The sequence below is a fragment of the Coloeus monedula genome (genome assembly GCF_965178545.1).
Source record: "Coloeus monedula genome assembly, chromosome: 9".
Classification (NCBI taxonomy): Eukaryota; Metazoa; Chordata; class Aves; order Passeriformes; family Corvidae; genus Coloeus; species Coloeus monedula.
The window spans coordinates 25,533,146-25,550,028 of record NC_138789.1 but is presented as its reverse complement, the minus strand read 5'-3'; the positions used below and the strand labels follow the sequence as shown (position 1 = coordinate 25,550,028).

The window sequence follows — 16,883 nt, the reverse complement described above, 5'->3', positions numbered from 1 at the left end:
TCATATTCCAAAACATGCTACCCATAAAAATTTTGCTATCCACTGATATATAGACTACAGGGAGCTGCACCACAAATTTGTTTCAGCTTTAAGACAGAACTTCCAAGAATTTTAAAGCAGGAACAGGAATTTAAGTATGGTTTCAAATGTTTGTAATATTCCTCCAAGGTACCTGCAGGTTACAAAAGTAATGAAAACGACTTTAAGGTAAAAATATTATGACTTTGTGTGCAGATACTACTTAGTTCTATCACTTAATCTTGATAATTTTCTTGAGAACAATATTAGCATGAATATGCTCCACAGTAAATTTTCTCCAACATAAAAATCCTGTTCTTTTCAAGGTGGAAGATTTAATCTATATCAGCTAATACCTTCCCTTATGGCCTTATCTACATGTATGGCACTAGATGTACAGCAGACTGATGCCATTGCTGGCTGACCACCACTAAAACAAGTGCAATTTCTGTGATACACAACTCTTACAAAAGGCTTTTCACAATATTTTACAAGTAGGTGGTAAACAGAGGAGAAGGTAAATAAGCATTTTTCCTTTTGTTTCCAGTTTGGCAAAATACTTAACCTGGAGCAAGTGAGTACCACAATCCTACCAACAACCAAAATCAAGGTACCAGAGCAGCTATTTCCATGCAGCAGAAAGCATAAGGGAAAAATATGCTACCAGTCAAGCTCCCAAGCTGTTCATGTTTAGGGCTGGGTTTTTGGTTTTATTTTTTTGGTTAACACAGAATGGCTTCCAGGGCAGGAAAATGGTTAAAGAAACAGAACTGGGCAAAGATATGCACTGGTAAATAGAAATGACACAGATACAGCAAGTAGGAGAACAGAGGAGTCTAAAAAAGGAACTGCTGGAGAATACTTCTTGTTACATGTCCTATCTTCTCATGCCCTACCTACCCATCCTCACAGCAAGGAAAGTCAATACACCTCCTCCATCCAGCCAACAGCTTCCCAGAGAAGGAGGAGGCAGCCTCATTTTTTGGGTCCTAGAATTCTGCAGCAAGAGGAAGGAAGCCTGTTGATACCTAACTTAAGGTGCTTCTAAACGTGTGTGAGCACAATTATCTGAATAGGGCCAGCAGGCAGATTAGAGCTCGTACTGCAGGAACAACAGCCCCTCTAGTACAGCAACAATTAATCACACTGGCAATGCTGCCATTTGTTTGCTTGCAGGTGAGTATGACGCAGCTTTTTGTCCATCTGCTTTTGCAACATCCCTTAAAAACCACTTAACTGGAAAAAGAAGGTAGTTCAGGCTCTTGTGAATAAAAATAATAAAGTGTTCAGTTCCCCCCCCCCCCTCAAGCTGATATATTCCACCAATTAAACAGATGCTGAGTCAGTCTTAAGAACAGCAGTACTGGGTCAGAGCAGAGGCTGCCTGGTCCAATATCCTGTCTCCAGCAGCACCTGCAAATCAGTAACTTGAAGTGAAATTCCTAGCAGGGACAAAAGCAGCAGCATCAACAAAGTCAGTGATGGATCCTGCTCAGGAACAACAGAGAACAGCAGCTACATCCAACAACACCCAGCAGTGAGTCAGCCAAAGCAGAGCCAGTGAGCAAAGCCAAAGAAATGGACTGGTACTTCAGAGCCATGATGCTTTCTTCCCCTCTTTCTCTTATCTTTTTATAGAATCAGAATTTCACAGGGATGAGAGCGACCATGAGATTGTGGCATCACAGAAATAGGAAACATGGCACCTGAGCAAAACCTGTCTTAATAGATATGGAGATATGCAGAAAGGCCCAAACAAAACTCAGGCTGTATCACAAATTGTTTGAAAAGTTAGAGGCTGCAGTACCCTATCAATGACAGTTCCAGGAATGAAGCACAGGACATAAAGAGAATGCTGATGAAATCCAGAGATTTGCTGGCAAAGACTGTGCATCAGAGCAACTTCCAATGGCCCAGATTCCCGAGATGGTTATCTGTGCTGACTCTAAGCATGGGACTGCCAGTGAGCTGCACACAAAGGCTGTTGGACTTCCAATTCAGGCAGCAAGAGAAACTCTGCTTTAAGCAGGAAAAAAAAAAATAGGTGGTGAGCAGTGTTAAGGGTGCAGAAAACCCCCTCTCCATATATCCTTGTGTGTAATAGCATAATTTGAAGTTAAGTTTTAATTGTAAGACAATTTAAAATGATGGCCTAAGTTTCCAAGCAGTGGGATTTAAACCTTTGATGTTTTCTGGGAGCAAAGAAAAAAAAAAAAAAAAAAGACCTAAGGCCAGGCAAGAACCCCATGCAGTAAATATCCCAAAAGAAACTCTGCCCTCTACAAATGGTATCTCACTTGACAAACAGATAGAAAAGAGGTTGGTTTGATCATGTAAATGGGTCTTTGCTCAAGTCACAGAGAAACTCCAAAGGCAAAAATCTGAAGGATGTACGCTGAGGGGATGGAACCTGAATGACTACTTTGATCAGTTTAGGGACTGCACATAAACTGAGGTGGCAGAAAACAGAGGAGGGCCAGGAATGCTGAGGACATCCAGGAGTAGCAGATCCCAATACCAGTCTGAAAGTCTCAGGCTGACCATTCCCAGAAGCCAAGCTGAAAATCACCTTGGCAGAACTCTTTTGGCTGTAGAGAAAACAAACTGCTTGCTAGGGAGTCAAGTGATGATGGATCAGCTCTGCAAGACAGAAGGGGAAAGGACTCCCTGGCTCACTGATTCAGAGAATCAGCTACCACAGGCAGATTAAGTAACTCTGGTCACAAGTTTACTGAACACCTTCTGAAAGTCAAGAAGAAACACCAAATGCAGTGTTGGTGAAAATTAGCCTTGTGAAAATGGAGAGCAGGAAGCAGATCACTTTCCAAAGCATTTGAACTGGTTTTACACAGGTCACTTCTGTTCCTGGACAAGCTGTGTAGCAAGAGCACACAGACAGGCAGAGGTGACAGCCACAGTACAGACACGATGCTCATGGGTGTGGCAGAAGGGCAAAACTCCTTGAGCAGCAGGGAATGGAGAAATGCTGGGAAAGTCAGCCGTGGAAGCCCTGACAGGTACCTCGGTGTGCTGTCTACTGCTGCCCCAAAGAACCCTGCCTCAGCTGCAAGGGAGTGCCTCGCTAGTGGCCGACAGTCTCCCAGAACTTTCCTGGCACTCACTCCTTCCCTCCCCCTTTCTCCTTGGGCTAAAAGGAAAGAAAAAGGGCTACAGAGAAGCAGCTGAACACAAATGCTGAAGCACAGAGTCTAGGCTTCTTGAGAAGAGGGCAGAATGAGCAAAAAAGGAGAGAGAACACTAAAAGAGAAGGGTGGAGTGCCATCAACAGACAGCTCCACCAGAGCCATTTCCCTGGCTGTTCTCTGGTAGACAGCTATCTTCAATGCAGGTGATATGAGGGATAGAAAAAAGGCTCAGAGTAGAAGGTCAGCAGACACACTGGAAAGCCTCATAAATAACCTTGTATCTGGAAGTCACGGTTTCAGAGGCGTAGGCGTACTCGTGCTGTTGAGGAAAATCACACTGCTAATCCTTCCATACTGGGCTTGATGGGAAGGTGATGGTATTTACTCAAACCAAGCAGCAAAAACTGAAGAATACTCTAAATATGCATTAGAGGCATTTAATACACTTCAGAAGCAGCTCAGGATTGAAACTGGTGAAGTTAATTAGAAAGCTCTTTCGCAGCACAAGGGTCATGCCTGCTTGCTTCCTGCCTATTTGCCCCAACACTCATTTCAATTGCTTTTTTCCAATAATCAAGAAATCAAAATTCTTTTGTTCGCCGACACAGCCCGCACCAGGCAACTGCAGAGAACTGATAAAGAAAATGATGGATGCTAATTTGACCATTTTCCTCAGCGTTCAGCACAGACATCGAATCACACAAAAAACATTTTAGAGATCCAGCACTGAGACACTCGTTACCATTTCTGTGTCTCCTCCTCCACAGTGCTAAGTTCAGACACTTAATGCAAATGTTCATTAAAATAATCAATATTTGGGAATTGTCTTGAATCTGCAGCCCTTAAAATAGGATATGCAACATGGAGATTACGTTTATCTCTGCTCAAGAACAGAATATACTTCAGGAAATAAGCTACAAAAATAACTAGGCTATGAAATTAAGATCAATTTATCAAAGGTCTTTAATAACATTCAGAGCCATATATTTAGTCCTTTAAAAATAATTCTAGATTTCAAATTTAAAAGACTCTGAAACATGTCTGGTTTTCCATATCTTTTAATATTTTATTCTCTGCATAAAATGAAAAAAGCATACTCTGTACCCCATCTGATCAGAATAATTTTTTCTTTTCAGTTCCAAACTAAATTATTTTAGACTTCTGCTTCTCTGGACACTTGACTTTCAGCTGCAGTAATACTACTCTGACCACTCTTTCCTCACTGCATTTGTCTACATATTAAACACAAGGAAGTAACTTCCATACAAATCCCCTTTACCTAATAAGTAACCGTGAGGCCAACGTACAGTCAACTTTCTGAAAAACCTAAGGCAATTGACTTAATTTGGTATTATTTTTTCAGACAAAAGAAGTCTAGCTGAGTACTTTGCTGCATAAATATTTTTCCTATTTCAGCAAATACTAAGTCTTTTGCTTTCAAGGAAGTCAAATGCAAGAACTCCACTGCTTCTTGCAGAGATTCCCTATACAGTCAATTTGAGGGGCACTACTAAATATGGCCTTTAAATGCAATCAAGCCAAATGCCAGAAATACATATTCAATTTATGGTGAACATCACAGTACAAAAGATTTTTTTTTCCTGTTCTGAAGAACTGTATTAATTCTCCTCTTCTACCAGAGCAATGACATTGCTGCTAATGCTCAGTCCAGGGCAACAAGATCTATGCCAAATAAATGATCAGAGATCAGTGACTAGTTACCACTGTTTACAGAGAATTACTAAAAACCCCTTCCAAGCCAACAAGGGAATAAACTACCTCTACAAGGTATTTTTCTCCTAAACCCTGTTATTAGGTGGGCTTATGCCATGAGGCATGAGTGTTTACATACTTTCTAAAGAGTTTATAAGTCTTATCTAACATAATCCCTGCATTCTATAATCCTATCTGTTTAATGTATTTTAAGTGGGGAAAACCGCTGGAACCAGTAGTATCTCAAAATGGAAGGCACTTTCAAAGCACAATCAGTGAATTGGACATCAAATGCAGAAGTAGTTTATGCTCGGATTAGAGGTTCAATCATCTCAGATCAGGTACCCTAACACTAGGTTTCACTGTAAGCTGTATTTATCTGCATATGGGTCAATTTTTTTTCTTCCCACAGGACACTTCTGGCACACCATTTTACAAAATTCTTAAAAACAAAGATAGACAAAACACTGACAGCCTTTGTATGTGAATTTTTCAGTGAATACATGTTCTACCTGCAGCTTCTAAGCATAAACAGCTGTGAACTATTTACCTTAAAAAAAAATACATCTTTTCTCCCCTCGATGAAGCAGCACAGTTTTACTAATATTTCTGCTATTTCCAGCCTAAGTGTAATGCAATGGTTATACAATGTAAATGCAGTGGTTACCTATTGTCATGAACTGTATTACCAAAGGCCTGTTCTCCATAATTAAATTTAGCCATTAATCCCGTTTTTGCTTTGTGTCTTTACATTATGATAAGATTCCAGAGTCCTCCTTTGATTCCCACCCAGATGGACACTGTGACCTCCTGGTTTATCTACTCTACCATGCATCAAAACCTCCAATTAAAATACATAAAACTTGTCTGCTGCCTGCTGCAAACACTAGGCCAATAACTATCTGATGTCTGCTTACCAAGAAAAGCTTAGGGAGTGATTTCCTGCTACTGCACATCTGCCATCAGACCCAAGAGCTTCCCTCCTGGAGAACATGGCCATTCCTGCCTGCCTTCTCTCCTGCCTCCCTGCGCATCACCACTGTGCAATTAATGGCTTCTGCTCCTGAGGATACAGGCCTTCTCCATCCCTTGCTTTCAAAGCAGTCACCAAATCCAGATGCTGAAATTAAGGCTGCTCAATTAAGCCCCAAATTTCAGCAAACAGAAAACATGCAGCTCTGAACAGCATGTTCTAGATAGAAACCCACCAGTTCCCCACCACTTGCTGAACACACTTGGTTAAATAAAATCTGGGTCTTTGCTTTTTACAGCAGCACCTTTTCAGTATGTGCTGGTGAACTACTCATTTTACAGGGAAGTTGGAAAAAAAATTTTTTTTACAGGCCACATCATACCAACTTAATTAAGTGTGGACAAACTTCTGAATTGAAGGGGCAGAACAGCCTTCCCAGGTCAACAATTTACCAGTTTCCACAGAGGAATGAGCACTGCGCACTTCTCATGTGAAAAATACCTTCCTGTACTTGCTCAGATAATGCTACATTATTTTTGACTGTCATTTTATTAGGTTTTGGTTCTTGGATCTTATGTTTGAAAATCCAAGGAGTAAGGAGTGGAAAATCCAGAACTTCTAGAGAAGACTATAGGTAAAGCAGTCAGTATTTCTTTCTTTCCTTTTCACTGGGATCATTGATATTTAAATTATACTTACAATGCCATGATTATTTCTGAACTGCAGTTTTAATCTAAACCTGCATCGGTACTACTGTCAATACCTGAAACTAAAGTGGAAGACTTCAGTCTTTGTACATAATCTTAAAGGAACTGCAAATTCAAAAAGGAACAATTAAAAAACCCCAAACCCAACAGTGTTACATTGTGGGCAGAGGAACAACAAAGTTCCTGATTATACATGCAAAGAACATCAAACTGTACCACACAGCAGAATTATGCAAACCCTGTCATAACTTAACGGATGCACAGAAATCTTGTATCAATAAATACTCTGCTTTACAGTGTTCTAGGATCATTTGAAGATGCAAAAGATTTGCAGACCAAAGATTTTTGGCTATTGATCATCTGAAGACTCAGAGACATAAGTTCCTGAGTCGGTTACAGAGAAACAAAAACATGAATCTTAAAAGCTACCAAATCAATTAAAAAATTAATAACAAACATCCCCTTCTCCTACACACAAACTATGTCAACAAGGACAACTCACTGGGCCAGCAGCACTTACAGTTTCTGATGGACACTACACTGACTAGATCTTTTGTTTGCAAACACAGGACAAAACAAGTTCAGCATTTCTTCTCTGAAAATTCTCATAAGTTCAAGCCCTTTCCTTCAAGTGACAAAGTTATTTGTCACTGGTTTTCTTCAGACAAAGTAAGAAATAAAGAGCATCTGCAACACAGTACAGTTTAGTATCACTGGTTAGTGCTGAGTCTCATATCCATCTGAAGCCATGGGTTTCCTCCCTGAAGTCACCTCCCCTCATCTAACACTGCTCTAAAGTGTTTATGCCACTTAGCTGGCTTTTTTTTTAAACCCAAGTTCCTTCTCATTTTTTGAGTGCAGCTGATTAAACCTGAACAACTGGGTTGTTGGACGAAATATGCTGTAGCTATGAAATGGTACAGCAGGGACCAGTTTCACTGTTAATTTAAAATGCTAGAATTAATTAGGTAGTGTAAATGAAGAATTTAATAAGCACACTTTACAACCAGAAGTTCTGCTTTTATTAAACACCCCTGCCAAATGAAGGCAACTATCTTCAGTCTGTTTTTCCTTGTCTCATTTCCCTTAAAATCTCTGCAGTGGAAAAAAAAACCCAAACCATTTTTGCTATTGCAACCCTTCCCCCATAATTAAAATGTATGCCTGACTTCCATCTCCTCTCTCAAGTCATTAGCATCTTTAAAAAATGCTACTGTATATCCTGCCTGTTCTGAGAAGCTACCAAACAAAACCCAAGTTTACGATTTTGGTTTTGAATACCAAATTAAAGGCTGTCTTAGAAGCTGTCATTCCTATTCAACTCAGTGCGGTGTACTACCAAATTAGCATAGTTTTTTAGTAAAGGAATATGCTTGTTTAAACATGTGCCTTTCCAAAGCGAGGGGGCAACATCACAAACCAATTTTATTAAAAACTCCCACTACTGTTCTAAGACTGCAAAAAGACTTGGAGCAGATGACTATTCCTGTCATACATTGTCTAACCAAATTTAAAATGAATACAAGAGTTCAGGTCATGAATTTTATCGGAGAGATCCAGTATGTTTAAACAGACTTTCTTTACCTTTTAACTCCTTGAAAATATTTCAGAAGACTCATTATTCCAAAAAAAAAAGAAACACAACCAAAAAACTTTGCAGCTCCCTGACAGGAGAAATAGAATCTTTTACATGAACCAATTCAATGCTATCTAGCTTCAGAAATACATTTGAGATTTTCTACCACGGTTTTGCCAGGATAACTATTTAAACATAGTTTGGTTTATGACCTTTTCTATTTTTCTTGAAGCAAGCTCTCTCTACAGCTTTTGATTCTGACTTTTTTTTGATTTGCCTGGTAATTCAGCCCAGCAAGAAAGAAGCAAACTTAAAATACATGAAGACAAACCAGACTTTTAACAGAAAGAACAGCACACATGTTTAAAGGCATAACAAAACAGAGCATGCTTACGTTAGATTTATTAAAGCCACAAAATTTTCAACAGAAACAATGAACAATCCAAAAGCAGACAAAATCTAAACTGTTTCACATCTTCACTGCTTCAGCAATAGCTTAAGAATTTACTGGGCTTTTTGCAATACAGCTTTCACTGTCAGAAAAAATACTTCTATTTATTTTTAATAAGGAAAAAGCAAAGAGCCCCTGAAAAACCAGTCATTCCTCTAGCAGCCTACTGGCACACTTCCACCCCCTCCCATCCCAAAAAATCAGTCCAGGGGCCTAATGAAGAACAAGCTTACATGATGATCCAGAAAGATGAGCTGGGTATGACCTCAGTGCATTTCCATTTTGTTACTCTCCATGTTCTAAGAACCTTAAAAACATGAACTGCTTCTGGCAGAGGACTGCATTTGATTTACTAACTCCGAATTCAATGTGAGGAATGAACATGCATCCTCAAATTCAGTCATGTTGCACAATGCCTTGATAACAGGCCTGAAAATCTTGGCAGATTAAATTCTGTTTTCAAAAACAGCACAGATAATTTGGAGAACAATTTTTTTTTTACAAATTTGGCTCTTTTGTACTTGTATCATCACTTAAAACAACATGTAGGGGTGATGTCCTCAAGGCATCTGTGGAAGTTTTTTTTAAAGAACGGTTCTTTAAAGTATTTTAGTGATCAAAGATTTATGCACTTTGTATGGAAAGAAAAGGCACAGGCAAAAAAGTTACCCAAGAATATGTCAGAAGATCATATAGCAAATTTTTCACATCTTCAAACAGAAAGACAAAAGCCTGGAGAGGGAATGAAACAAAAAGAATACGGTTCCTAGCTGATGAAGTAATGGCTCTCTGTCCAGAGCCAACCCATTCCCTATGAAAACAACAGTGAGTATCTAAAATCTTGAAATTATTTTGCAAGGACATCACCATAAATTGGAGGGATAGGGTAAGCAGTAAAAGCTCATGAAACACAAGATGAAAATTACAGTTAGGCACCCTAGGCTCCTGTAGATGAGGGTTAGGTATTCAGTTCTGTCTGAACTGAACTAACCTGCAGTTAAGTTTTTCAGATTATTTTCAGACTAGAACAAAAACAAAGGTCTGGAGGAAAAAAAAAAAAGAGTAAATAAAAGTCAATTCAATTTTTCAATCTTCTTTTTAAAACACCCAAAGCTGTGGCCAAATCAGAAGATTTACTGCAATAGATACATCATGGTCAACGTGCTAAAGAAAGCAAGCTCTGCTGGACTACGCTTGTGAGGACTCAAGCTGCCCTACAGCTACTGCCATTTGTTATGTGCCTTGTGTTCAAACCAGAGCATTGCTGTGTGTCAGGAAGTAAACAAAAAAGAAGCACTGCATGTTGAAAGGCACTAAGCAGATCATAATGCTGCCAATACAATGGCTGCCAGGATGTTATGGAAGCAGGTATGGAGATTTGCATTTTAATTCCTCATCTTCCCATGGTGCCTCTTCCCACAGAGCACACACCCAAGTTGCCAGGAGAGCCTCTGAGGGGAGCTGACTCTTTTTCTGGAACCCTTTCCCTCCCAAGGCTGCTGCTCTCTGTGCTAAACATAACAGCACTGATGATGCACTGAACAGCAGTGAAATTTCAGCTGCTCCCACCTACAGTGCAAGTAGACACACAACCTATAAAACTAACCTATAAAGCAAGCTATAAAAGCTGACTGTTCATCCCATCTTGTGCACTAGTGGATTCCTGGCTGCAGCAGCAAGGATGGGGATTAGGCCAGGTGTATCTGCACCCACCCACACCTCCTCTGGTGACAGTGCAGGCACCTCTCCTTGTTGAGGCAGCATCTGCCATGGGAGGCTTTTATTCTGAAGGCACCTACCAACGGGTGCCACTTCATATGAAAAAGGATCACAGCAAACTGAAATGTTTTTGGGGCCCAGAGTTAATTATCTAATGTCTACAGACGTCTGAATGAAATCCAGAGGAGGGTGTCCCAACTAGAGCCCACTGCTGTTCCAGAACACTGTGGTCAATAAGCTGTGATGGACACAGAACTGTTGTGGTTTGAAGCCACCGTGGTTGAACAACCTCACCTTATGGTGCTCTTAAACAGGCAGAAATTTAATGAAGGTCTGGGGAAGCTCAGAGTCAGAATTAGGAACCATCAGTTGGCTCAAGCCATTCAGACAAGTCCATGTTAAACAAAAATGAGAATGACCAGGAAAGCAAGGCCACCATCTAAGCTCTCCTGCAAGAAGCTGCACAGTGTGTTACACACATGCAGACGGGCAATGTTCAGGCTTCTCCACCAGACCTGTGGAGGCTGAGAATCGAGGGGCTTCTCAGCTGCTCTAGATCCACTGTGCAGCACTGAAAACTAAAGGCTTGCCCCTGAAGTTCACCACAGCATCTGCTGCATTCCCTGTGTGAGCACTTGCAACACAAACACCAAGGTTCTGCCGACCCCAAATACAAGCTGACCCTTAACGCAGGCAAAATCCACAACACAAAGCACTTACCTGTGATTTTGTCTCTCACGAGCTTGCAGGATTCAATTTCACCAATGCTCCCAAAGAGACTCCTGAACTCCTCCTGGGTCATGTTCTGGGGTAAATAGTTGACTATGAGGTTGGTTTTGCTGTCATCTGTAGCAGCCCCTGTCTGCATGGGGGAAGGGCAGTTTCTACTGTTGCTGGAGGGTCCATTGGTTGTATTGGAAGTAGGGCCATTCGACACCTGAGGCTCCATGGTGCTAATTATCTACAGCAAAATAAGAGAAAAGAGAAAAAAACCACCCTTAAGTTTCATAGATACAATAGCTATTTTTAAAGATACTCACAAACGAATTGAGTAGGTAGCATTCGTGGCCAATTTAGATACTTCAACAAAAAAACCCGGCTTGATTCCTCTGTTATTGTTGCAAAGTAGGTCACGCTAGTCTTTGGCTGTGAGCATATACTAAGATGCAGTTAAAAAACCTTTTTTTGTTAACGCGAAGCTGATTTCTGCTTTCATCACGCAGCCATTTTCACAAATGTAAATTTAAACCACATAAATTTAATTATAATTTAAGGTAATAATCATAATTAAAATTATAGTTCCATTAAATCAGATGAAGTAAGTGTATGGCTCTATACGAAAAGGTAAAATATTTTACCTATTTAATAACTGTATCACAGAGTGCAATGACAACAACATTAACCAGGCACAGTCAATCTGCACCGTGTCGTCACTCAGCTTGCCTTCAATTAATAAACTTGGTGTCCCAAGACATACCCTTCACTGGTTCCAGTGATGACCTATATTCTCTACCTATATTATTCACTAACGAACTGACATCTCTTTAAACAATAAAGCCCTGGATTTGCAATCTTCACAGATACAAAGGTCTTCAGATATTTACTGGAACCAGAAAGGTTTAATCAGAGAAAGGCTTATCAGGCACAGGTGAAGGCTGGAATTATAACAAGCACATCTACCTTGAAACAGAAAACTCCTGCTTTCACAGAAGATACTCAAAGAGACCTTTCCAAAAAATGACAAAGAGTACAGCTTAGCAAAGTGCATTGCAGGACAGTAGCCCCATTGTCACGAGTGCCACCCATCACGTGAGCAAAGCCGCCTGCGTGTTTATCTGCAGAACACAAGTTTTCATCCCAAAACTGCACAGGCAGACAAAGGAAGCAGAAAAACCTGGGTACTTCATGCTTTTTCCCATATAATTTGCCTCAACTGTGGCTTCTAGCCAGTCTTCACTGTCACCAGTGCTGACAAAGGAAGGGCATCATCTTAGTCTCAAATCTGGATAAATGAAAGCAATGCAAATGGTGGCTTTTGCTGCCTGCTGTGAAGTTTGTGATGCGCAGCTTCACTGGTATCGAAGATAATCCCTTGGATGGGCTCAGCCTCCCTCCACCAGAGAGTCAATGATGCAAACTGCTGCCCCAGGCAGGAGATTCCACTGCCCAGGGACAGTGACAAGCACAGGAGAACAGAAGGCTAAGGCACCACACACTCTGAACCTGGTATTCTTCCGATCCTGTAATTATTATAATTACTCGAGACTTAATTTGCTTTCTTTTTTAAATCCAGGGAGGTACATGTTGTGACAAATTAGGCCTGTAATTCAGGAGGATGGGGACACACACACACACCAAAAAAAAAGGGTGCCTATTCTAAAATTAACTGCATGAGGGTGGCTCAGAGTCTAAATAGGTTATATTCTGGTCATGTCTTTTTTTTTAATTGAAATGCTTCAGTGTTAGTTTAATGCCTCATTTAGGAAATAACCCTCTTTTTTATCAATGGAAATAAGTTTTGAATTACCATTATTTTTATTATCAAGCCCAGGAATAGCTGCTTGGTTTAACAGCTTTTAAATAAAAAGAAGCCTTGCCACATTGTGCTTAACAGAAATGCCTTAAAACCACACAGCAGAATAATTTTGAAAAAAACTGCACAAAAATAGTCACTTTATGAAAGACATGGGCACATCCAAACCAGAATCCCCCTGCCAATTTTACCAGCCACGTGGCACCAAATACTGCTGGCATCCTTGGCCAAGCTTTGCCAGCCCCACACACTCCTCCTTCAAGATTCCCCCTGCTACCCAGCATCGGCCATACTTTCTTCCCTTCCCTTCTTCTAATTCCATCCATGTATTTACTCACACGTACTACTCAAACGCTTCAGATGCTGCTAAATCTGTTTAGCTCGGGATTCCAGCTGGAAGATCATCCTTTGATCTCCGCACCTCCACGACCCCACGGCAGACACGGGCTCTGAGCTCTGCCAGCAGCTGCTGCGGGGCTGGGGTTCGCACCCCAAGGTGGCCACGCTCCAGCTCAGCACAGCCTGCTCCTACAGGCTGCATCTGCATCCACTCGATTGAAATTGGGGGAAAAAAATCCCAGTTCCGACGCTAATGCATAGTCAGAGGATGAGTGAAGCAGCTGACATGGTTAACGGCAGCCTCCCGTGTGCCTTTACATCACTGGACCAGATTCTTGCCAACAGAAAACCCCACAAGATAAGCTGCAGTTTTAGGGACTGATCCTGCCCCTCTGGATCCTGCCTTCAGGAACACCACACCACTGGTTTCAGTTTCAGCAGAAGCAGGACTCTAGCACAACACACCGAGAAAGGTACATCATCTATTATTAGCAACAGACTCAAAAGCTATCTATAGTTCCCCATGGTAGACAATAACTCTGGATCTTTTAAAAATCTGTGAAAGAAAACAAAATTCCAAACTGGTTGGTGCCCTACTTAGGCATTTTGCAAATGCTTTTTAGTTTTATTTTCAACATGCATACCTTCCCCACCAAGCAAAGGAACAGAATTCAACCCAAGACATTTAACACATTCAGAACATTAAGAGTAAGCTGCTCTGTAAAAATCTGTTACTGAACAAGTACATTTCCTCATATACTTCAAAGTATCTTGGCATAAACTAATTTTGCACCAGGTGCCAGGTTTTCTTCCTAGTTGCTCTCAACTCCAATTCAGTTTTCCCGATTTTTTTAATAGTAGAAAGGAAAACCAAGGCACTTATTTGCCCTTTGAATTATTGCCAAGTCCTAGGTTACTGAAAATCCATTTGCTATATACATATTAAAAAACAGATAATGGACGAAGAGAAATGCTGAAGAATTATTAAAAGCATTGCTAATAGAGGATTTCAGATTTTTTTTTTACTGCATAAATTTAAGTCTCCATTTACAGAGTGGTTTCTGTGCAAAAGCAGTTATGTAGCAGAGCTTGCACTCGAAGTTCTTACAGGCACAAAGGAATAACACTTACTTTAGGTGTACATACTGACTCCTGTGATGAGTCAAGACTTAGATTATTAGTGGTAACAAACAAGTGAGCCCCAGCTCTCCTTCCCAGACGTTTGGTCCTGTCTCCGACATGTCTGAAGCTCAAACCCCGGGCAGAGCTTGGTGCAGATGCACTGGCATGTTTATTGTCAAGCACTGTTTTTGGTATTAAGTAGCTGTCAATTCCACATCAGTCAGCACATTACATAAGAGGAACATTATTTATTCAAATATATTTCAACATGACAGCCGCTGTATGTTCTTTTCCCCCCTCTATCCACAACACTAAGATTTAAATTTTTAATTTAATACCTGTATCACAGTATGAACATTTCTAAAATCAGTATTCCAGTTTCCAGGGCACACACTTACTGTGTTTTAATTACTGGTAATAACTTTTTTAAATACAGAAAAGTATTGGGCTGCAATTCAATTCTACCAAAATATCCAAGTCTGCCTAACTCATCAAGGGCTTATCTGGATATAGGCAAAACAAATGCTGAAAATTCCAAAGTGACTTAACCCCAATGCTAATTTTTTAAAAACAAAATATACTGTTATCCCTGAAGATGTGTCTTAAACCTCTAACAAAGTAAAATTAGCAACATCTCTTTTTCTAGACCTTTTCTGACCCAATTTAGGCAGTTACTACCGGTCCTGAAATATTACAGTGCAAATGTCATGTGTGATGACATTCACATGCTACTGGTATAAAGAGGCATTTTATTTTTTTGGGGGCAATAACTTGCCAGACTCCCAATACTGCAATATGATACTTTATATATATGGGGTAATGGTATTTTTGAAGGAGAATAAACTCCAGTTATTGCCAATAGGCATTTGAACATTTAGCTACCAATAATCTCAATACTCTAACACTGACAAATACAACCTGTGATAGAAAATCACAGTCTTTAAATTCTAAGTTACATGTTTCAAATTGTGCATGTATTTCATCAGACTGCTACTTTTAAAAATGATGATTTCCTGGTGTACTACTTTTCTCACTATGGTAATGTATCAGCAAAGTACGAGGTACTTTAGTTTGACAGATTTCACAAAGAAATGCTTTGGGGAAGACAACATAAACTTTGCCACTGTTTTGCAAAACACTGCTTACCAAAAGGCTAGGTATAAACCACTCCCACAGAGTATCTGCCACAAACACCCATTAGAGCAACTCCTACATCAGTAATGTTTCAGAAATACTTCCATCACATCTTCATTGTTTTTTCAACTAATTCAATTAATTTCAATTCATTCCTGCTAAAATATTAGTTCCAACAATAATGTGAAAAATACGGTATGTATAAACACAACTATTACAATTACAAACTATTACAAGCCGGAGTAACTGACACTAATCTTCACTTATTACAGTAAATGTGTGACATCCATCTACCATTACAAAGCACTGTTAATGAATCATTTGGAAAACTACCCACAGACTAAGACAGCCTTATCTCCCTATTGCATGCATAAGCAATAGCCAATGGCTTGATAAATGTAAATATACATTTTTTATATTTAGAAAACTTGTTCTCAGCAGTCTAAAAGAAGGTCTGCATGTTGAACTGAGACTGCCACATATGTAACACTGAAAGGAGCTTGTATTCAGCAAATAATCAGCACCCATTCTTGCTGAGTTATGTATACTCCACTGACCATATTCCACAATACACAGAAACTGATATGGCATGTATAAAAAAGTCACAATTAAGACTCTTAAGAATAAGTGTTATTTATAGGCACTAAAGAGAAGTGTTTCTAAACATACCACAAACAATCCTTTCCTAAAATCAAAACCTGAAAAAAATTCTAAACCCCAGAAAATTGATGCAGACATATCCATTTTGAGGACTCAGAAGTCAAAAAAGTTAACTATGAATAATGAACTGTTCACAGCACCTAAATGCCAAGAAAAATGATCATGGCAAATTACACCTCATGAAGAATTCATGAGGTCTAATTTTATATTATTTCTAAGTGTTCATTAATGAACAAACTCAGAACATTCTCCCATAAAAGAGTTTAGATAAATAATGCAAAGCTCTTACTTTATCTAAAAAAGCTCTTTGATTAGCATTGCAAGTTGTTTGCTTTTACAAGTGAAAACAAATGGTGCCATGGCAGAGGTCCCACAGCCATCTCACGAAAAACGATGACAAAAGAAGAAACAAACAAAACCTCTCAAAGAAAATAAATGTAGATTCACAAAGGTTTTCCTCATACAATGAGAATCAGGCTTTAACTCCCTGCATATCTGCTCTTTTGAATGGAAGTCAGCACAGTACAAGTCTCTGTTCCCCTAGAACTTTGCTGCAGGTGAGAAAAACCCCATTTACAGGAGCTGCCTGACCAATCCATCCACAGCCTGGCCATCTGCTGAGCCATGAATAGCCATGCCAAAGCCAGGAGGTCGGTCCATGGGTATGGAGTGGAACACAAACACATCCAGGTCCCTCAGCCCTGTTCCAGCCACTGCACAAACCCACTCCACTTTAAAATGAGTGCCCACTGCTATTCACTCCACGGGGATTCAGCACATTCTTGCAGAATG

At 40.0% G+C, this 16,883-nt stretch overlaps 1 protein-coding gene across 2 annotated transcripts in view; it reads right to left on the bottom strand.

The window, feature by feature from the left end:
* The window catches only part of ELAVL4 (ELAV like RNA binding protein 4), a gene marked incomplete at both ends in the record, with an annotated part of 61,528 nt that overhangs the window by 28,435 nt on the left and 16,210 nt on the right, over positions 1–16,883 (bottom strand). For both annotated transcript variants that reach the window (XM_082287150.1, XM_082287151.1), the window contains one exon: positions 11,024–11,264. In XM_082287150.1, coding sequence (XP_082143276.1) covers positions 11,024–11,264 — 241 coding nt within the window. The remainder of the gene's footprint in view (positions 1–11,023; positions 11,265–16,883) is intronic.